This window comes from Dipodomys merriami, unplaced genomic scaffold (genome assembly GCF_024711535.1).
Source record: "Dipodomys merriami isolate MVZ:Mamm:240054 unplaced genomic scaffold, mDipMer1.0.p SCAF_30, whole genome shotgun sequence".
Taxonomy (NCBI): Eukaryota; Metazoa; Chordata; class Mammalia; order Rodentia; family Heteromyidae; genus Dipodomys; species Dipodomys merriami.
In genome coordinates, this window is record NW_027204493.1 from 10,988,952 (window position 1) to 11,011,603 (window position 22,652).

Sequence of the window (22,652 nt, forward strand, 5' to 3'; positions counted from 1 at the left end):
TTGTTGTTGTTGTTGTTTGTGGTCCTGGGGCTTGGACTTTGGACCTGCACGCTGTCCCTGAGCAGCTTTTGCTCAATGCTAGCACTCTACCACTTGAGCCAAAACACCATTTCTGGCTTTTTCTGTGATTAACTAGAGATAACAGTCTCACAGACTTTCCTTCCTCAGACTGGCTTCAAACAATGATCCTCAGATCTTGGCCTCCTGACTAGCTAGGATTATAGGTGTGAGCCACTAGTGCCTGGCAGCCACAGTCCATTTGGATGTGCTTATCTTTATTAAAAAAAGAAAAAAAATGTCCAAAAGGATCCTTAATCCTGGGTAAGTGACATAAAGACTTTAGCTAGTAGCAGTAAAAGCAGTGTGGGTATTATGGCTGGCTGAGCAGAATAATTAGAAGATGTTTTTGGAAAATGAACGTGATGATGACTGTGAGTATTGCAGTCATGGAATGGCATTAAAATAGCAAATTGAGCTTCTAGGAGTCCTCAAATCACCCAGTACCTTAAGATCTAGAGTTAAAATTTCATGGCTGAGGTAGTAGAGCCATTCCTCTTTCTCCCTGCAATACAAATGAGCAAGGAGCACAGAAGTCTCCAGTGCTAGGGGAGTTTTCTTTCAGGTAAGCTCCAGGGTGGGTTGTGAAGTGTTGGGTTCATCTCTCTTCAAGCTTCAGCGGCTTACCTGCAATAAACAGCGCTGAAACCTGTGTGCACAGCATCTTGGAGGGGGCAGAATTGTCCTCATTCATTCCAGTGCCTTTTCTTTTTAAATTCCTTTTTATTGTACAAAATAATGGGTTTCATTATTTTTTATACATGTATATATAATTTACTCTGATCATGTTGTTACCTATATCTTTATCATCTATCAATCATCTATCATCTGTCTGTCCATCTGTCATCTGCCTATTTGCAAAGCAAGATGTTCAATCCAGGACCTCCTGTCTTGGTGTAGTTAGGCAAGTTCTCTAACACTGAAACTACATTCTTGGCCTTCTGGGCTTTTTTTTTTTTTTTTTTTTTTTTTTTTTGAGACAGGATATTGCTGTGTTATCACAAACTGGTCTCAAAATCACTGTGTTGCTCAGCCTAGATTCAATCTAGGGGTCCTCCTGCCTCAACCTCCCAAGTACTGGAATTGGAATTGCAGGCATGTATCACGATGCCCAGCTATTAGGTATCATTTTAGTTTCTGCCTTTTACTTTTTCCTCAAGTAAATTCTAAAAGCGTGGTTTAATTGAGGGAGTTGAAAGATGTGAGTACGTACTTCATCGGAGGAATATTTTTATATTTTAAAGGAAAAGGAAAAGGAAAAGAGGCAGGGTGCCTGTAACCCTAGCTATTCAGGAGGCTGAGATCAAAGGATTGTGGTTTGAAGCCAGCCTAGGTATGAAAGTCTGTGAGACTCTATCTCCAATTAAGCACCAAAAAACCCAGAAGTGAAACTATGGCTCAGGTGATAGAACGCTAACCTTGAGGAAAAGAACTCAGGCACAGTGGCCAGGCCTTGAGTTCAAGCCCCAGGACCAGTAGACAGACAGACAGATGCACACACACACACACACACACACGCACGCACGCACGCACGCACGCACGCACGCACGCACGCACGCACACAATATACAATAAAACACCAGGCTTTTGCTTTTCTGTTAATGCCTTTGGGTGTATTTGAAAAGGAGAGAGACTTAGGAGCCATAAGTTATATGTTGCATATGGCAGAAAGTCATAGCACTTGGGGTGAAAAAAAAATCCTCAAGCATTGAATTCAGTACTCCTGAAGTGTCTGATCGCTACCATCTTTCATCTTAAAAGAATTTTCTGCAGGATAAAATGAGGGGTAACAGTGTTTAAAAACAAATATATGCATTCCCTTACTCATGCAACCGCAACCCCCTGCTCATCACCTTTTCAATAAAGATTAAAAAAATAAAAAGATTTTCCTTAGATCTCAGACTGTGGATTGAGAACTCAGCTCTAATCTCAGCTTTCAGTAGACTTTGAGAAGGCAGTGGGTGGTAAAGGAGGCTACGTCAAACATAGGAATCATCTTTGAGTAGTTTCAGTTAATAAGAGTAAGCAAATACTATTTAAACAAAATGTAGCAGCAGGCAAATGGTTGAGCACCTCAGGGCTGCGCCAGGAACTGTCTGCATCTGGTAGCTATGGAGAGAGAGGTATCTTAGCCGAGTCAGTTGGTATGAAATGAAAGGAACCACTTCCTTAGAAAATTGCAAAGGAAATGGTAATAGTATATGCACCACGCTGTGCATAATGCCTACCAAACCCATGGCTGACTTTCTCTGACTAAAGAAAAAAAGTACCTTTATATAATCCACATGTAGCACGGCTCAGAATTCTAAAGGCTTCTCCCCTCCACACATACCCCCATTGGAATTCAGAGTTTGCTTCTGGTTTTTCTTTCTTCTCTTGCACCCTCTTTCACTTTGGCTTCTTCAAAAATGCTTTTTGGATGTTTCTTTTTTGCCTGTATTTATTATGTAGAATACATTTTAACCTTGCTCTCAAAACTGTAAGCTTTGCTCTGTTGTCTTTTTTTAGGGGGCTTGGAAGGGGGTGTTTTTACCTCACAGATTTTTTAGCTTAATCATCCATGTCTGCTTGTACTAGATTGTTTCCCTTAGAACTATGTGAAACTGATTAGGATTTTACAGTCCTGGTGATTTTCCTTCTGGTATTCTACCAAGAAAATATTGTGGTACAAGAAGCTAATGAATCATTTCACAGGGCTTTTGATTTCTGTTTTGTATTTGAAAAATTAGGTATGGTCTTGAACATGCAGTTGTCTCCCAAAGTCATAAGCACATTACAATCATTAAATAAAATTGTTAAGTATTAACTTTGGTCTTTGATAAATGAAATATATTGTGTTTGTTTTCCAAGCATCGTGAGGAATCGTATGCTTGAAAAAAAACACAATATGATTCCTCAGAGATCATTCATTCATGTTAAATTTCACTTCTGTAAATTTTAATTGCTTACACTGAGGCTGATTAAAAGTACTAAGCACCTGCTACTTTGTCTGGGGGGGGGGCTTCCACCTGTTAAACCATTAAACCACCCAACAAGCTCTCAATGTAAGGTGTAGGTGTGGATTTTCCAGCTTTACTGAAAAGAAATGAAAGCTGAAGTGGTGGAGTCACTTTTCCCACGGAACCAGCTTGAATATGACTCCTGTTAGTCTGACTCAAACTACAGCAGGCTCCCTACTGGAGGTAGACAAAGAAATAAATTAAGGCTTTATTTTGTGTTTAGACATTGATTTGAATGAAAAAAAAAAAAAGAGAAACCAACTGCTGTTGGTTGAAGTGGTAGGCTGTTGGATGATTCAGCTTAGAACTGCATCTAATGCAATGTCTGGCAAGGTGCCTGACTCCTGTCACCCAGTAGTGCCAGCTTAGAAGGGTGCCCTGGTAATCAATAATGCCATTGCTGCCTAGCACCATCTCACAGTGTAAGCTAGTCAGCCATGAGAAGATAAGTTCACACTTGTTAACAGACTGACCTTCCTTCCCTGACTTGTTTGAGTGACCACTGGCATGGATAGTTTATCTTTTCATTGTTGACATGTCACTCAGTGTTGTGATTCCCAGAGCTGGGATCTTGACTGGGGTCCAGCACCTGCCATTTGAGGTTGGCTTTTCAATTTCCATTACCTACTTCCCCACTGATTCTTGTACATATTTTGCTTCTATGGGGAGTTCTTAATCTGATCTCACTTCTTTTCATCTCCCTCTAATACTGCCTACTAGAGTAACTTTTTTCAAAGTATTAATTCTACTACAAAATGCTGTTGAGCTTCAGACTCCATGGTTCCAGTTATGCAGCATTGTTGTATGTGTGAGCGTATGTATGTGCTAGTGCTGGGTCTTGAACTCAGGGCCTTGCATTCTTGCTTGGCTTTCTGGCTCTCTGCTGGCACTTTGCTACTTAGCCATGCTTCCACTTTGACATTTTGCTTGTTACCTGGAGATGATGTCTTGCAGACTTTTCTGCCACAGTGGGATGTGAACTATGACCATTTGCTGCCCTAGTCTCCTGAATTCCTTATAGTTATAGGCGTGAACAGTGGCACCAGGCTTGCACTGAATGTTTTTCAGATTAAGATCTTGCCTTGTGCCTGGACTTGCATCTGGTCCTGACTGAGCAAGATCTGTTTTACTCTTCCCATCATAGCTGAATTGACACAACACCACATCCAGCTGTCAGTTGAAGAGGTATCATGTACATGTCTGGGCTGTCCTCCAACCATGATTCTCCAACCATGTCCTCCAACCATGTCTTCCATGTCCTCCAACCATAAGCCCAGCTACATCCCAGTTTCTAACAAAAAAAAACAGTTCTCCCCCAATTTCTATTTTTTAAACTTAATTAATTTTTATTACAGAGGTGATGTACAGAGAGATTACAATTGCATGAGTATTGCATGAGTAGATTTCCTTTCATATAGTTTCTTCTGTTCCCTCACACTCTCCCAATCTCTCCCTCTGGTCCTCTACTCATGAGTTGTATAGTTTACTTTCATCAATTTTATTCATCAGTCAGTCATTTTTCCCTTTCACCTTCTTCTCACAGCCATTGGGGGGTCACAGTTTTTCTCTCTGGTTTTATTTTGGTGCATTACTTACTGCTGGTTTTTAAAAAATCAGTTTTAAAATACTATACACTTATTAGGAAGTATCGACAGAGCTTGCCACAACTAAAATCTTTGTTTTTTTTTTCTTTTTTTGAGACAAGATCTCACTGGATGACAAGGCTATATGTAATGCATGTGTGACAGTTTGATGTTCGTGTGGCACTAAGGTCATTTTTAGAATTCTTCTCTAGGAATATGATATGCAAGCAATGGGGAAACTGGATCAAAGATACCTTCTTGTGATCTCTATTCTGTACAAGTAAAATTAAAAGAAATACACAGTGGTGCTTTAAAATATTTAACTTCTTTTGTCTGTTGTATTCTTTGTTCTGTGTTTTGTTTTCTTCTGAATTTTAATCACCCATAGTTACCTGACTTCAAATTAGTGTTTGGTTTATTCTTGGTTACCAAAACTTCTGTCTGCCTTCCCTTTTCCCTTCCCCCTTTTCCTTTCTCCTTCCTTCCCTGTCCCTTGTTGCCTGTCCCTTTTCCATTTCCCCTTCCCCTCTCCCCTTGACTCCTTTCCTCTTCCCTTCTTTCTCTTTCTCCTCTTCACCTCTTCTCCCCTTCCCTCTCTTCTCTTTATTCTCCTTTCCTTTTCTTTTTTCCTTCCCTTTGCTTTCCTCCTGCCCCCTTTTTTCCTCATTCTTTCTCTCCCTTCCTCTTTCTCTTCCTCCTTCCCTGGTTTTCCCCCTTCTTCTTCTCCCTCTTCTCCCCTCCTCTCTTCTCTCTTTCTCTCCTTTCCCCTCATGGAACAAGACCATGGGGACCAAATGCATCATTTCTGTCAAGCTGCGAAAGCACTCTACCACTTGAGCTATGCTCTTCCTCCACCCCCCCCCCAAGTTAGTTGTTCTTGAACATAAAAATGAACGTGGTATATTAATACTTTGAGTAGTATCCAGCCTCATTTCCACTTACTTCCTCACTTGGTTTTTTTCGTCTCTACTTAAACTCGTTCCATGTACTAAGAAGCAGCATGCCCGGGGTAGTGGAATCTTGGAGAGTTGATCTCTCCTGGGAGAATTTCACTGCCTTTGCAGCCCCACTTGAGACACCTCAAGTTCAGGAACAAGTTCTAAAGGCAGTCATTTTTCAAGGGCTTAATACTCAGTATCATGGGATCTAGATGGAGTCAGGAAACCCTATGTGTAAACTACGGTGAAGCTGTCTCTTCACCCACACAGCGTTAATGAGACAAGCTCAGCTTCTAAAGCATCCTCACAATCTTGTTACCGTGAGCTAGGAATACCAGTGTTAGCTCTTTCTGTCTTTAGCGCATGATATTTGTTTGTTTTTAACCTGCTTATGTCTGTTTCTCAAACTGTGATTGTGGAGTTACTTTTGCCTGTCAATTTTTGCTTCATATGTCTACAGCTTTATTACTAGCTGCATTACATGTTCCTGATTGCTGGGACTTTTTTTTTTTCTTTGTGGGTTTTTGTCATTCTGAGTGATCCTTTTATGTCTTTTTCTTCAGTCTTTTGCTTAGTGATTACCTGGTATAATCCTTTTTTAAGAATTCTGTTTTATTGTGGTGATGATGTACAGAGGGGTTACAGCTGCATGAGTGAGGTGCTGAGCACACTTCTTGTTGAGCGTTGTTATCTCCTCCTTTGCTGTTCTCCCATCGCGTCTCTTTCATGAGGACCTCTAAAAGATGGCAGGGAGTTGGTTTTTCCTTTTTGTATACACGGCTGTCTTTTCCTTTTGGCTTTATTCACTACGTATAGTTAACTAATATTAAAAACCTTTAGTGGTATGTATAAAGTCAAAATTCACTTAACATTTTGTCTTTTGTCTCTTCTGATCTTTTTTTGGTTGTTGTTCCTTTTGCTCTGTCTTCTTTTGGGGATGTATAGTGAGCAAATTATTATTTTTAAAATCCACTCTATTGGCTATTAGACATGGAGGCATATGAATAGAATCCCAGCACTGGGAAGTCCCAAGAAAGAGGAGAACCAGTTAGCCTTCGGCCTTGGGGAAAAAAGTAAGATGGGCAAAGGTGAGTCATGGTCTACTGTGTAGTCCAGGCTGACTTCACACTTGCGATCCTTCTTCCTCAACCACTCATTGCTGAGATCACAGGCATATGCCAGCATCCTACCTTATTCTACTAACTTTCTTTAGCCATTGGGGAGTAAGGATGTGAGTGCTAGTGCTTGCTCTAGTGATTGCATTACACATCTGTAACAACTGTGATTATTCCTTAGCATTAATGTGACATTAGTTCACCTAACCTGGAAGGTTAGAACCTTGAACTATATATAGCCATCTCATTCTTTCCTGTCATTATGCCTATGCATCTTTGTATGTTCCAAGCCACTCAAGTGAAGTGGATTTTTTTGTATTTAGACAGTCAGATGTATTTTAAAAGCATTAATAAAAAATAGTGCTTAAATGAGGGAAGGAGTGACACTGTTAAAAAAGAAATGGACCTAATATCTGACTTATGTAACTGTGACCCCTCTGTACATCATCTTTACAATAAAAATTTTAAAGAGAAAAATAGTGCTTTATACTTTCTCATGTTCATCCAGGATTTGCATAGGATATAGTAGGTCTGCTGTGGGCAAATATTCATATTTTCTCTGCTGTGAAGATTTTGTTGTCTTCATTTCTGGTGGCTATTTGCACTGGGTGTAGCATTCTGGGTTAATACTTGTCCTGTTCTCTGATGTCAGCAATGGCTCTTGCCATGACTTCTTTGTATGGATTTGTTATTTTACCTATGCCCTCATTTGTATTTTTTGTTATATTTGATTTCCAGCAGTTGACTGTATACCTGGGTATACTTTTCTTTATGCTTCATCTGTTTTGGGTTTGCTGATCTTTCAATCTGCATGTCTGTTGTATTTCACTTAAACTGAGGAAATTTGTAATTCTTCTTTCCTCCCTACTTTACACTCTCTAAATCTCTCCTTGATCTCTTAAAGGAGTACAAATGTTTTTTTATGGCCCTAGTAGTGCATGATAATCTGTTTTTTTATTCTTTTTTTAAATTTTTATTGTGAACATATTGTACAGAGGGGTTACAATTACATGGGCAAGATAATGAGTACATTTCTTATGAAGCATTGCAACCTCCTCCTTTGTTTACCCTTCACATCCTTTCCCAGCCTCCCCCCGCTTTAGGTTGGATTTTCCTTTACATCCTTAAACATACTTAAGGAAACAGTTTCATTGTCATTGTGGGCTAATCCTAGCACGTGGATTATTGTATATAAACTTTTTATGCACATGTAAAGTGATTTATTTTTGGTCAGTCGTAGGCTTAAACTCTGGGCCTGGGCTCTGTCCTTGTGCTCTTCAGCTCAAGGTGAGTGCACTACTGCTTGAGCCACAGTGCCACTTCCAGTTTTTAGTGGTTTATTGGAGATAAGAGTCTCACGTACTTTCCTGCGCCGCTGGCTTTGGATCACAATCCTCAGCTCTCAGCCTCCTGAGTAGCTAGGATTATATTATAGGTGTGAGCCACGGGCGCCCAGCTGTAAAGTGATTTTTGGAGTGTATTGGATTCAATTTGTGAGTGATATTTTAGGTGAACTGTCTTGTCTCTTCAAAGAGAATTGAGATTTCATTTTTAATAGGCAGATAATTTTACTTAACTCTGTTCAGCTCGAAGCAAATGTGTACGTCTTAGTTGCTAGTTGTTTTATTTAGCTGACTAATACAGTCTATGTGCTATTCGTGAACTAACATAGGTGGCTCAGCTGCAAACCTAGATAGACATAGATACCTAACTTCTAGCTGTGCGCACTCTAGTTCATAGACAGAGACATAAGCAAGTCATTCTGCTACTCGGTACATTATTAGAGGTCAGTTCTTAGACAACAGTGAGGCTACTGAGGAAACAGTTGTGAAATTGTTAAAGCACAGTTAGATTGTTTTTGAAATAATTAAGTTCTTCTCATAATGGTGATGACAGATTGGCTGATGAAGAATGACTATTAGTTGTACTTTCATCTGATTTTGTTAATTTCTTTCAATGTAGTTTTGTTTTTATTTCTCAGAAACACACTGTATCATGAGAAAGCAAAACTAAAATAAGTGTTGGGGGAAGGGACAGGTCGAAGGGGGGTGAAGTTGTTGAAAGGTGACACAGATCGAGATGCATTGATACATAGGTGCTTTGTTAAATGACAAAATAATTCAATAGATAAGCTAAAAATTAAGAGAAGTGAAGGAACGGGTAGGGTGAGGGGGTGAGTGAGAAGGTTAATATGTGACACTGATCCAGATGCACTGTATTTATAAACTGCTTTGTTGAATGGCAACTCCTTTGGACACTTACTGAAAGACAATAAAAGTATCTTTTAAAAGGTGTTGGACTGGGCTCCTGTGCAGGGCCGAGTGCTCAAAACGTGTGTGAGGGATGAGCTCCACTCCCCTCTACCGCATATAAAACACATATAACTCGAGTTCTGTACTAAATAGGAAGACTTAGTGATACAAAAAGAGGATTTGAGAAAAATGTAAACATATACAACTACATGTTCAGGTGTGATGAAATTGTAGACATTGCTAAAATAAAGTTGAAAAAATATCCCTTAGCCAGGTGGCTGGTGAGCCATGTTTGTAAATCCTAGCTACTCCGGAAGCTGAGACCTGAGGATTGTGGTTCAGAATCAGCCCAGGCAGGAAAGCCCACTATGACTCTTACCTCCAATTAACCATCAAGAAACTGGAAGTGGAGCTGTGGCTCAAATCGCATAGTGCCAGCCTTGAGGGAAAAAGCTCATAAACAGTACACCCTGAATTCAAGTCCTAGTATCAGCATCAAACAAACAAACAAACAACAACAACAACAGAAAAAGTGTCTCTTGGGAAGAATGTATAGATAGACTCATTCAAAGTATTAATTAAAGCTCTGTAGATTTTTTAATGTAAGATATATCCAAAGCTTTCTGATCTGCTTTGGATGTGACCTATCTATATTTACATTTGTGTAAGTGACAGGGTACCATGAGGTTGGGGTTTTGGTAAAACTATGTCTACTTTCGCAGTAATTGCAACCTTGTCTCTTTTTCCTGTTTTAACAGTGTATCCTACTCAGTGCATGTTTCTGAAGATTACCCAGGTATGCTTTCCTTCCTTTACATTTTTATTATGGATGTTCATGTTATGGCTGTGAATATGTTTTTCCTCTAGAGATATAAAACATAAATACATGGAGCCATGAAGCACTGGCAGAGGAAGTCTTAAAAGTGTAGAATAACTGTGAGCCGCATGTCTTAATCTAACACACAGTCAAGGATCCAAGTAATTTCCTGATGAGGAACTCAAAGGAGTGCTACTCTCAAGGCTGCAGCTATTATGTGGTTCATGTGAAGGGGTGGGGGGGGGGGAGAGGGAGAAAAAGACCGTGTTTTCAAATGTGACATTTAACTTTGGCATAGTGGTTGGTATACACCTTGTAACCCCAGCACTCAGGGGGCTGAGTTAGGAGAATCAAGGCCAGTATGGATTACATAGTGAGACTTTGTCTCAAAAAATGAATTAAATGAAAACAAATATACAGCCATAAAAAAGAAAAAGGACAATTAAACTTGGACTACACTTAATGAAAACTACCTCAACAGCAACAGACAGATAGGTACCAGTGATTCCTAGATATTCAGGAAGCCGAGGACTGAGTATCTCAATTCAAAGCCAGCTCACACAGAAAAGTCTGTAAGACTCCCATTTCTAGGGAGCCCAGAAAAGCCAGAATGAAGGGTGGCTTAAATGGTGGAGCACCAGTTGTAAGCAAAGAATTAGCTTAAACACAAAAGAAATAAAGTTTAAATAATCCTCTGATACCAAACTACGAACTATAAACTATTTTCTTTCCCATGTTTTATTAGCATCCATTAGTTATAAAAGAGAGCTTTATTTTACACATCAATATCTCTATCTGTCTGTCTGTCTGTCTATACATTGCGCCTTAATTACATTCATTGCCCTCTATGATATACTGTTTTTAATATGGACTGTACTATATAAATATATTCAAACACCTAGACATGCATACATACAAACATACCTACACAATGACGTTACATACAAACACATACACAATGAAATTACTGTGGCAAATGGCCACCAATTATATTTTTATATTATGGAAGGTAAAATCATGTTCCCAAACTAACAATTAAGCCAGTTCAGAGAACTTTTGAGTAGAGTCTTTTACTTACTTACCGGGACTTTAGCTCAAGACCCAGTCTATCACTTGAACCATGTTTTTTTTTAGTTTAGTTTTCACATAGTCTACTTTTTCCAGACATAGTCTCAGCTGTGATTCTCTTACATTTAAAGCCAACTTCTTAAAATTATTTTGCTATGCTTGTCACATTTTTAGCATATATTATTTTGCTATGCTTGTCATATTTTTAGCATAATATTCCATAAAACAATTGGACAATGATTTTTTCCATTATTAGTGCTTGTTGTTTTTAAATAGAAAATTGTTTTGAACTCTACTGAAAGATCCAAGTCAAGGAATATTCACGAGGAAAAATATTCTTTGCTGATAGTTGTGCAGTCATCTCTCTGGATGCAGAATGTTTCTGTATTATGTTTGGGAAATAAAAGCTACCCTACTTACTATTACCTATGTGTCTTGTAGCTGTATAAAACTTTACATCACAGAGATAAAGTAATACCACTTTATCAAAACTCCATCTGAAGATGCTAAGAGAATATTATGTAGCCCTGTATGTATGGTAGAAGATGCCTTTAGCAAAGTAAATGGACCAAAAGCTTAGCTCCCTCTTGTGGCCAAGGGGCATTGTTTGGGCTTTTTCCAACTTGATAGGCACTTCACTTAGAAATACTGTGTGATTCCCTGTAAAACTCCTATTTACTTGCTCATTTTTGTATTGTTTGCAGTGTTAGGGACTGAACCTGACATCTTGCTCATGCTGGGCCAAGTTCTCTACTACCAGGCCCTGGCCGCAGCCCCTTAAATAACTAAAGCTTCAAAAGAAACCATAATTAATTAATTAATTAATTAATGGATTTGCCTTCTGAGGCACGAGTTTGTAGTAACTTTCCAATATAGAAATGTATTTCATTGACTAAAATAAAGGAATGTAAAATCAAGGCTGCGATTTAAAATGCTGGGGCAGAACTTTGAACTGGCCGATGCATCTGGTGTGTATGCAGTATGCATAGTATGCAGTGCTAGGTACAGAGTCCTTCAGTGTACTTCAACTCAACCAGGCACTTCCACATACATGAGTAATGGCGTTCATTCCTGAGGAAACACCTTATAAAAGGTCAAAGGCTATTTCCCAAGGGCATGTGGGTTAGTCATTTAAAAATGTCTATAATTCAGCTTTGATTCTATTGCTGGTGGGAAGGAACTGTTGGTGTTTCTATGGAGCTGTCTCAAAATGAGTATTATTACTATGATAATTTCTCCCCCTTTATTAAATTTTAATCCTCATTTATTTGTCCTAAGGGTTGTTAGTTCATATGGTTTGAGTTTCCAGATAGATAGTGTTATTAAAAATTCTGTTTCTGCTCTTGCATTCTGTCCTTCATATCTGTGTCTCCCCCCCCTCCATAACTAGCTTGGACTTCCTGGAGTAATATTTAATAATAGCTGTGAAAGTTGGCAACATTGTCTCTCTTTTCATAATTAGCGTGCTTTCAGATAAAATGCATTACTCATTTTCACATTCATGATTTTTGAAAAAAATTAATGATAAATCTTCATAAAATTCTTACTTGGCATTTGTTGGGGATGCCATGTATATTTTCTTCTTTAAGCACTAAAATGAGAGGTTACATTTTCAGGCATTTTAATGTTGACCTCTTGGAATTATGTCCACTTTTTATCACTTACTTTGGTGTAAGGGAACTAAATGGATCCCTGAGCATTTGAGAGAGCTAGCAGAGCAATCTGTCAGAGCCCGTGATCTTCTTAGGGATGATTCTGGTACAATTCTTATATCTTTGCCACAATTATTGATGTTAGCTCTTTGTATTTCTTAGTTATTTTTAATGTGTTCTTCAAAGACACTGTACTGCTGAGATATCTAAAGTATTGAGCAAAAACTTTTAAAGTGTTCTGTCCTTAACTGTAAACAACAACAACAATAACAAAAATCCACCCCAAACCTCTGAGCCTCTGTTTTTATTTTTCTCCTTACTCGTTTCTGTGGTCACATTTGTTCTTGTTGCTTTCCCTTTTCTCTCCCTTTGGTTTGTCTTCCTAAGTTGGCCTTTGGTAAAAATTCTGTCATACATATAGCTCTCTTTACTGTTGTTCTTAATTACCTTTATTCCTTCTGGCAATGTTCCTCTAGTTTATTTTTTCCTGCCTGTGTTGGATCGTTGGCTTCAGTGATTAACTCATCATCTCGGCTGGAAGTTCAGGATTATCTTCGCCCTTTGGGAGGGATTGTGTCAGCTTTGCCCCTCAGCCCAGTCATAATGCTGTCAACCTCCTGGGAATGGATGAGCCATTTTATAATTTCCATTTTGCTTATTAACCAGTGAGATTGACTGATACCCATTCCATTGTTTGTTTTTATGGAAATGAAGACTTTATAGAGTCATGATTCTACAAAATGATGAGTGTAAATGAAATGAAACCACAGAAGGGAAGAGAACAGCCTTCTGACTTCCTTGGACTTTGTTGTGGCTTTTTTAGTGAGGAGTGTCTGTAATGGATTTAAGAATGTCGTATTTACTATGGTCACAAGTTGGCTCTGCAATAACAGCCCAGCTGAAGTCTTCAATTCTCACCTGTTCTGTTCTCACATTTAATGAGGAGGCTTACCTCCTTGTGGGAATGAAATCTCTCTTCTACATTTCTTACTGGAATCTAGAGGTAGGAGGTTTATGCATATACGTGAGGACTATGCCTGGCTTTTTAAAAATGAGAATTGGAATCCCACCCAGATTCTATCAAATTAAAACCTTTAAAATGTAGTTGTTGGTATTTACAGTAGTTGTGGGGTGATATTTTCTGTTTGAAACAAATTAATAATATAGTGACAAGCATTGACTTTGATTCAGAAAGAATCAAGCGGTGCCATTTATATTTTTACACTATTTAGTAACATAAGGGCATTATTTAATTTCTCTGAGCCTTGGTTTCTACATCTTTGAAAGTTACTGATACTTGGCTGGCTGGGAAGTGCCATGAAATTCTAGAGAAAATTTATTGAAAATATCCAGAATATAGTATAAAGCCAATGTAATTAGTATTTGTAATTATAGTTATTGTTTGTCTCATTACATTGTAATGTAAAATGGAATGACTTAAATTATCCTGCTTTTCAATTTAAGTAGAATTAGTAGTTTCTGAGCTGCTTTTTGGTAGCTCTCTACTCCTCTTTTTTCAGTGGTACACAGAATGGGGAAACCTAGAGAAAATATTCATGTTCTTATCAGTGTTAGCAAAGATCTACAGGAAATCTACAAGATATATACACTTAAAGATCCTGTCTGCAGAGCTCTGAGCAAGCAAAAACGAAGCTCCAGTGTCAAGTGGGAGAATTCCAGTAAGGGAATTTGAGTTGGCAAATCTCCTTATTCTACATTGAAATTTCTATATCGACTACTCTCAGTAAATACACTTCCTGAACCCTGTTTATGTTCTACTTTTCTATTTTTAAAGAAAGGTGATGGCATCATTACAGATGCCAACACAGTTTGAGGAAGATTTAGAAGTAATTTTTTGGCAATATAAAAGAAAACAGAATTCATACAGATTGGACTATCTCAGATCATCAGTAGCAGAAACCAAAATCTCTCCATTCTGTAGCTAACAGTGTGGCTGTAGTAAAAAAGGACCCAGCACTAGTTGATATTGATGTTGAGTTTTTTACATTTTAAGTATTTAATTGTCGAAGATTGAATATTTAACACATAAAGTGAAACAATCACACACACACACACACACATTGTGTTGGTTACCACACTCAAACCAAACTACCTAACACATCTACCCATCATCACCCATGCCTGTCTGTTAAACTTCTGGAACTTTTTCATCTGATAACTGAATATATGAAGTCTGATTGACACTTCTCTATTTCCCTCAAATCCCATTTTTGGTAACAAACTTTTACTCTGTTGCTGTTTCTTTCTTTCTTTTTTTTTAGATTTTGTGTGTGTATGTGAGACAGAGAGAGAGAGAGACAGACAGACAGACAGACAGACACAGAGAGAGACATTAAGCCTAAAACAAAAATTAAAACTATGCAAATGCCTAGGTACTAATCAAAGTACAAACAAAATATCTTAAATATTTGAAAACATATTTCTGTTCTTCAGCATTAGACAATACATATTCACCAAATTATATTCTTTGGAATCAAATCTTGCTAGTTTCTTGTACTTTTACTACTTTGTGGACTTTGTAGTGGTGATGTGGGTGTTGTAGTTATTTCATTTTTCTGGTTTTAACTTTTTTGTAAGGAGTGAGAAACATTTTGATAGGAGAATTTTGGTAGGGAAATCCTGGAAATTGAGTCATTCTCTGTATTATTCCTTGTTTCCTTAAGCATAGCATTGCAAGTTTTTCAAATTATCTTTTAGGTAATTGCTAAAACGGGTTTCAGTTCAATATATCGTTTATGGATACAATGCATCTTGATCAGTTTTACTTTATCTTGATGCGTTGGTGAATTCTTCCTTGTTTTATAGTGCTAGAAATTACACGATGCATGGGCTAGCTTTCCTGGCAATTGGTGGGCATCTTTTACTGGTATTTTTCTAATGCTGTCTTTCATGACACTTTCTTCTTAGTTTTGTTTGTTTGTTGGTTGATGCTGGGGACATCCTAAGGATCTTGTATATGTTAGGGCAGACACTCCACCCGCACCTCAAGTCTCCCCCATAGTAGTTTGCAACAAGGAATCCATCATGTACAGGGAACACAGAATTAGTTGATAAGACAGCAGATAACTTCAGATCTATGAGACTGTGAATGAAGGGAAAACAACCTAGCTCTAATAGAAAGTTTTGACACTTAATGTCAAGGTATGAGGATACTGATAGATGAGACTCAATCAGCATTTCACCTTATGTCAAAAGAACAACTAAAATAAATTCATATAAAATGTCTTTCTTATTCTGGAATGCCACTTAAAAATAGAAGAATTTTAGATCCTCTTTAATGGTATTAGAAACCTAAATGAAGCAACATTTCTGATTAACACTAATCAGAGTAATGAGGCAAGTTAGCTTGTTTCATATCTAGTCTTCTTCACCTTTAAATCTGATTTTCTTGTCCTCCAGAGTGACTTGTAAAGCTTTCTGTTTAACAAGGACATTTTTTTTGCTAATTGGTGTGTATATATATATATATATATATATATGTACATATATATATGTACATAAATATATGTGTATATATATATATATACATATACATATATAGCTCTTTTACTTTTTCTCCAGGTCAAAAAAAACCAATACATTTTTAAAGAAACATAATGATTTTGATATCCCAATTGAAAATAATGTTCTCACTGAATTGACACAGTATTATTAAAAAGTGTCTCAAAAAAGTCTTCTGATATACATTCCTTTAGTTATCTGAACACTAATTTCACCTAGTTGGAATGAACCCATGCTACTCATATTAGTTGGTGATATTTTATACTGTTAATAAGTAGGGCATTTGCAGTATAGGACCACTGTCAAGAATTGGTGAAGTGTTTGTTAAGTACCATCTTACAGAGTCTCTGCGGTGATCAATGACAAAAGATGAATAAACCTGAGCATTATAAAAAGATGAATAAACCTGTTCATTATATGATAGGAACATGTACCTGAATATCTGTAATTATTGGGGAACACAATAAACTTAGAGTGATATTTTTCCAGAAAAATATATAGGAAGTTTAAGAGTAATTTAACATTCTGTGTACTCAACTTGTTCGGTGCACATAGATAACATTGAATCATGAAAGAGTATTTGTAAGACTTCATCTCAACCTAAAAATATACAGTAGAGTTATGTAGAAGGTACGATTTCAACAAAACCTTCCTGAATTCCTAAGTCATTTCATCTCGACTCTTTTATTGAGTCAGAGTCTTGCTAGGCAGCCTCGACTGACCTCAAACTCCCCATCCTGCTACCTCAGCCTGCCAGGTGTGGACACTACTGAGGTCTGCAACTATACTGGCTTTGAGTCTGTTCCACCAAGTACTCTTTGTTAGGTTTTCTCCTTCATTCATTAACCCTGCTTCCAGTGGTAGGATCCTGTTTAGTGAACTGAGGCAAAAAGTTACATTCAAAGGGTTTATTGTCATGTGGCATATTAGAAACACATTTGAAAATAGAAGGATGACAAAGGCCGGCAACCCAAGCACTCAAGAGGCCAAGGCAGGAGGAGGATGAATGGAGGCTAGCCAGAACTAAATAGTGAAATCTCATCTCAACAATCACCCCCACTCATCCTCAAAAGAAAGAAGTGTATTAGGATAGTTTGTATCAGATTATTTTGGAAGGATACATAAATGTATTTGAAGAACCCACACATTTATAGACTTAATTCACACACAAATCTTGGCTTTTTTTCTTCAGAATGAAATCAGAATAGCAGCATGTTCCTTATGACAAAAGACGAGGACAGAGCTCTAATTTTTATGAGTAATATATATTTGTGTTAGAAGTAAATTTAGTTGTAAGTAAAACTGTGTCTTTACAAATAATATACAGAACATACAGGACATACATGTTTTAATGAATAACATATTAAAACATAGTAATGTTTTAAATTATCCATATTATTTTCAGACAATACATATGTGTCAAGTTCAGAAAACGATGAAGATGTACTCGTTACTACAGAGCCAATTCCTGTAATTTTTCATAAAATAGCCACAGGTAAAAGTATTGCAATGTTTTTCTTATCCTGAATTACTTTTTTTTTCAAATTAAGTTTTTGTTTTTGTTTTTTCTTTTGGTCCGGTTGTGGGGCCTGAACTCTGGGCCTGGGCACTGTCCCTCAGCTCTTCAGCTCAAGGCTAGTGCTCTACCACTTGAGCCACAGCACCACTTCCGGCTTTTCTTTTCCTTTTGCTTATGTGGTGCTGAGGAATCGAACCCAGGGCCTCATGCATGCGAGGCAAGCGCTCTATCACTGAGCCACCTTCCCAGCCCCATAAATTAAGTTTTTTTATTGTGAAAATACTGTACAGAGGGGTTACAGTTACATGAGCAAGGTTTCTTAATTGTACATAGTTTTGTTGTTGGTTGGTTCTTTATCGCTAATATAAATATCCTCTGTATGTCTGAATCTGCATATAAATTTTAAATCTAAAATATGCTAGCCGGGTGCCAGTGGCTCACACCTGTAATCCTAGCTACTCTGAAAGCTGGGATTTGAGGATTGTGGATCAAAGAGATGGACAAGACATTACGTTGAAACAAACTTTACAGCTTCTAGGGGGACAGGGGAGTTGGGGCGGTGGGGGAGAAAGGGATGGTAGGAGAAAAACAAAGGAGGAGGTAACAATGCTCGATAGGAAATGTACTCATTACTTTACTCATGTAATATAACTCCTCTGTACAGTATCTTTACAATAAAAATATATATTAAAAAAAAAAGCCCAAGCAGGAAAATGCATGAGATATCTCTCATCTCTCCAGTTAATCACCAAAAAACTGGAAGTAGAGCTGTGCTCAGGTGATAGAGAGCTAGCCTTGTGTACAAAAGCTCAGGAATAGCTTCTGGGCCCTGAGTTCAAGCCTGAGAACCGGTCTCCACACAGAAAGAACACACTAGTTTGTTTAGAAAACACTATGTTGACACTGCTCTTGTAAAAAAACATTTCTTTTACAGTTGTTCTGCTGAATATGAAGGGTAAAATCACACATCAATAAAACTTGGATATCTAACTCCCTAATATTATAGAATTTCAAAATACTCCTTAATACTTTTGCAAAAGAACAAGAATAACCCAATGGGAGATTTCAAGATCTTAAGAATGTTTGGTGAAAACCATTCTACTAAAAACTAAAATGATTTTTAAATGGTAACCTTTCTCTTTCAGAATTAAGAAAAACAAATGATACTAACTGCTGTTTATCCATAAAGGCCAAATTACAAAAGGAAAATGGAGAGGTATGTAAGTTTTGTTTCTTATTTCTTAAGAAAATAACATAGATGCATTTAAAATGAACCAGGTATTTGAAGTTAATATTTCATTGAGATTAAAGTTGCATATGGTCAATAAAACTTAACTTGGGTACTTTTTAATATGGGAAGAGCGACCTAAAATTAACTCTGAGAAAGCAGTTCTCAAAACAACAGGAAAGAAAGAAGACTTAGTCCTAAGTAAATACAAAACACACTATTTGTTTTTTGGTTTTGCCTGAAGGACTGTAGTGAACCAGCAGCAGTTTTATGACTTTTTCAGCACAAATTGAGTGAGCATACATAATTTCGGTGGAACACTTAAAATTTTGTTTCTAAAAGATGATCTTTTTGGGCCAGGCACTGGTGGCTCACGCCTGCAATCCTAGCTACTCAGAAGAATCACCTGCCTGGGTAAGAAAGTCTCTGAGACTTGTATCTCCAATTAAACACCAGAAAACTGGAAATGAAGCTGTGGCTTAAAGTGCTAGTGCAGAAGCCTTAAGCAAAATTGTGCAGGGCAGAAGATCGTTTTAGACAAAGAAACAGCAGCTAGAATAACCTTGCTATCAATTGTTTAAAAACACAAATTCATCTCCCTTAAAAATTCTAATTGGATCTGTGCATTCTTACTAGGCCTATCCCCCCACACTGATTTTCACCCCCCTTTTGTTATCCACTGGTGGGAACAGGTGCTTGAACAAAACCCTTGCCAACTAAGGATGTATTCAACTTTTACAAAACCCAGACACATTTTTAGGATGTCTAGTGTCCTTACACACTTAAAATTTAGAAATGATTATGACACAATGAATGAAGGGATTTCTGCATCTAAAAGGATTACTCCCCTATTTTATTATTTTATTACTATGGACAATTTTCTTTGAGACACATAACAAATATGGTTCAGTGAATGAAAAACTCAGACTTCAAGTCAAAGCATAATAAATTAAATACTTTTTTGAAGCCTAAATTCTAAAGCAAGTAACTTCTGTATGCTAAAAGTTGTCTTAATGTGATTCATATTTATTTTTATAATATGATTTTTATCTTGCATTTAAAGTCTTTTCTCTTCTGTTTTCTTTCATATTTTTTCTTTCTTTTGCCAGTCCTGGGGCTTGAACTCAGGGCCTGGGCACAGAACCTGAGTTTTTTGTGCTCGAGGCTAATGCTCTACCACTTTGAGCCATAGCTCTACTTCCAGCTTTTTGGTAGTTAATTGGAGATAGGAGTCTCATGGACTTACTTTCTTAGGCTGGCTTTGAACTGTGATCCTCAGCTCTCAGCCTTCAGAATAGCTAAGATTATACATATGAGCCACCAGTGCCCGGCCATTGAAAGATTTGTTTGTTTCATGCTGTTGTTTTAGATTGGCATTGAAAGTGAGAACAGTCTTGGAAAAATAATACAGATAATAATTTTAATGTAAATTGAATTAGAGCTTGCCAAATGTAGCCGAACAAAGATGAAGGTGTAATTGATTGTATAGAAGCTTTTGATACTCATCAAATATTAAATTTCACATATTGTCTGTGAAAGAAAACTTTAACAAAGATTTACTTTATGAACTACATGCTTGCAAGGTAGACACTTACTGTTGTTTGTTTAATTTGAGTTATATTACACTGAGAATGTTGTATATGTAAAATCCATGTAATAGGCACAAAACTCATTAATGCTACTTGCTAACTCATATTCAAAAAGAAAGTAAACTAATTTGTGCATGAAAATCTTCTTTTTACTTTATTATTTTAAGGAATCAAGACAGAATAGTACAGTGGAGGAAGATTCTGAAGGTGACAATGATTCTGAAGAATTTTATTATGGAGGACAGGTAAGAAAATCTGTCTTTGAAATATCCAATATCAAGGCTCTAGTTGCCATATCTTCCCTAGTTTAAGTCTAGGATTGATAGTTAAGTAGGGTTTCATAAGTTACTTTCTGTATCTGAATAATTTTGTTTCTTCCTTGCTACATATTTTTAGAAATTAAGTTTACTTTTACAAATCATGTATAATAATCTATTTACATTAAGTTATGGAACCTTTTGCAGATAGCATTTAGTGGATCGCAGACAGCAAGCCTTTTAAGCACATTGCTTAAATATTTTGAAATGATGACAATATTGTGAAAGGGTGAACCCTCTTTCAAAAGCATAGACGGCTAGTTTTAAATAGATGGTGATTAACCTTAACAAAATTCGATGAGCCCCAATTATTGAGTATTCTCATGTTTTATTTGTGTTCCTTGTGTTGACAAATTATTACAAGAGATGCCATAACATAAGCTACACATATGAAACAACTTGTTAGTTGTTTTCCAAGATAAATAATAAAACTGAGTGTTTGATGTTAGGCTATCTGTTATGGTGTGTGTGTGTGTGTGTGTGTGTGTGTGTGTGTGTGTGTGTGTGTGTGTGTGTGTGTGTGTGTGTGTGTGTGTGTGTGTGTGTGTGTGTGTGTGCGCGCGCGTGTGTGTGTATGCATGTATGTGTGTGTGTGTGCGCGCATGTGTGTATACATGTGTGTGTGTGTTGATATATAGTTCTTTGGACAAATATGAACTATAACTTGGCAGTGACAGATATTTAATAAAAGAATGCAAACAACTTTAACTTTATGCGTTCCAAATAAAAAGTCACTAATTTCTAAATCAAGCGTAGGCCCAAGGCAGTACAGATGTGGACGCAATAAAACTGTTTCTTCTCTCCATGGGATAGCATGCTGGCAATGGAATACTTTTCCTAATGAGATGGATTTTTATCCGACCTAACATTTTAGAAAGCAGCATAATTCAAGTTTGATGTTTGTTTACAGAGCTAATTCTTACATAGGGCATCTAGTCTAGATGTATATTCTAGACATTTTTCAGAAAAGTTCTCAGGCTCTTCCTTCATACATTTGCACTTCTATTGTGTTGGAAAAGTCTTCATTTTAATTTTCATACATAATGATGGTGCTAGCCCTATGTGTATATAAGAACATCAGTGAATGTCCTACTGAGTTCACTTAGGGTTTTCTGGTGACGCTGTACATGCTCGTGTAGGATGCACAAGGCGATGGTCCACAGGACGGTTTGTGTTCTCATTCTTTCGATTGTTTTCACCCGAGTCACCTCCGCATCCTCCCTGTTACCAGGTGAACTATGACGGGGAACTGCATAAGCATCCGCAGCTGGAAGCTGATCTGTTGGCAGTGAGAGAGATTTATGGGCCACATGCAGTTTCTCTCAGGTAAATAAATACCTTCCATAAATAAATAGTAAAGTTATTGGATGAGCCATTGAGATTTTTATTTTTGTTGCCAAAAGTTAGTTACTTACACATTTACGGTAATTGTATTTGAAGGTGTTTGAGAAATTCTGTTGTGTTTCTACTCCTGTTAAATGACATGGTTACTTTTTTATATACATGTTTTTTAAGATGTTGCTTGCATTACTAATTAATTAGGTAAGTAATGATCTTGGCAGTATTAGGGTTTGAACTCAGAGCCTCATGCTGATATACAGATGCTCTATCGCTGAGCCGTACCTCTACCCCCTTCTTGCTCTGGTTGTTTTAAGGTCTCACTTCCTCCCCAGGTGTGCACCTGGACCGCCATCTGCCTATTTTAGGTTTTGTATCAGAACTACCGAGCTTTTCCATTTGAGATGGAGTTCTCACAAGGTTTTCTACCCAGGATTCTTTGGACCTGCCATCCTTCCCCTGTCTGCGTCCCACACAGCTGGGATTAGAGGCATGCTTCACCATAGCCCTTTGTTGATGCAGAAGGGACCTCACATGTATGTTTGGACTGGCCTCAAATGACAGTGCTCCCAATCTTAGCCCCACACGTAGTTAGGACTATAGTTTTGAGCCACCAGTGCCCAGCAGGAAATTAGTTGTTCTAAAGTGTTAGTTTGAA

The 22,652-nt window shown here is 37.5% G+C and overlaps 1 protein-coding gene across 4 annotated transcripts in view; it reads left to right on the forward strand.

The window, feature by feature from the left end:
- Positions 1-22,652, forward strand: part of Parp8 (poly(ADP-ribose) polymerase family member 8) — a 174,598-nt gene that overhangs the window by 82,187 nt on the left and 69,759 nt on the right. For 2 of the 4 annotated variants that reach the window (XM_070041149.1, XM_070041150.1), the window contains 5 exons: positions 9,703-9,740; positions 17,409-17,498; positions 18,668-18,738; positions 20,507-20,584; positions 21,888-21,982. In XM_070041149.1, the coding sequence (XP_069897250.1) occupies positions 9,703-9,740; positions 17,409-17,498; positions 18,668-18,738; positions 20,507-20,584; positions 21,888-21,982 (372 nt within the window). The remainder of the gene's footprint in view (positions 1-9,702; positions 9,741-17,408; positions 17,499-18,667; positions 18,739-20,506; positions 20,585-21,887; positions 21,983-22,652) is intronic. The other 2 variants (XM_070041147.1, XM_070041148.1) reach the window with 1 other exon arrangement.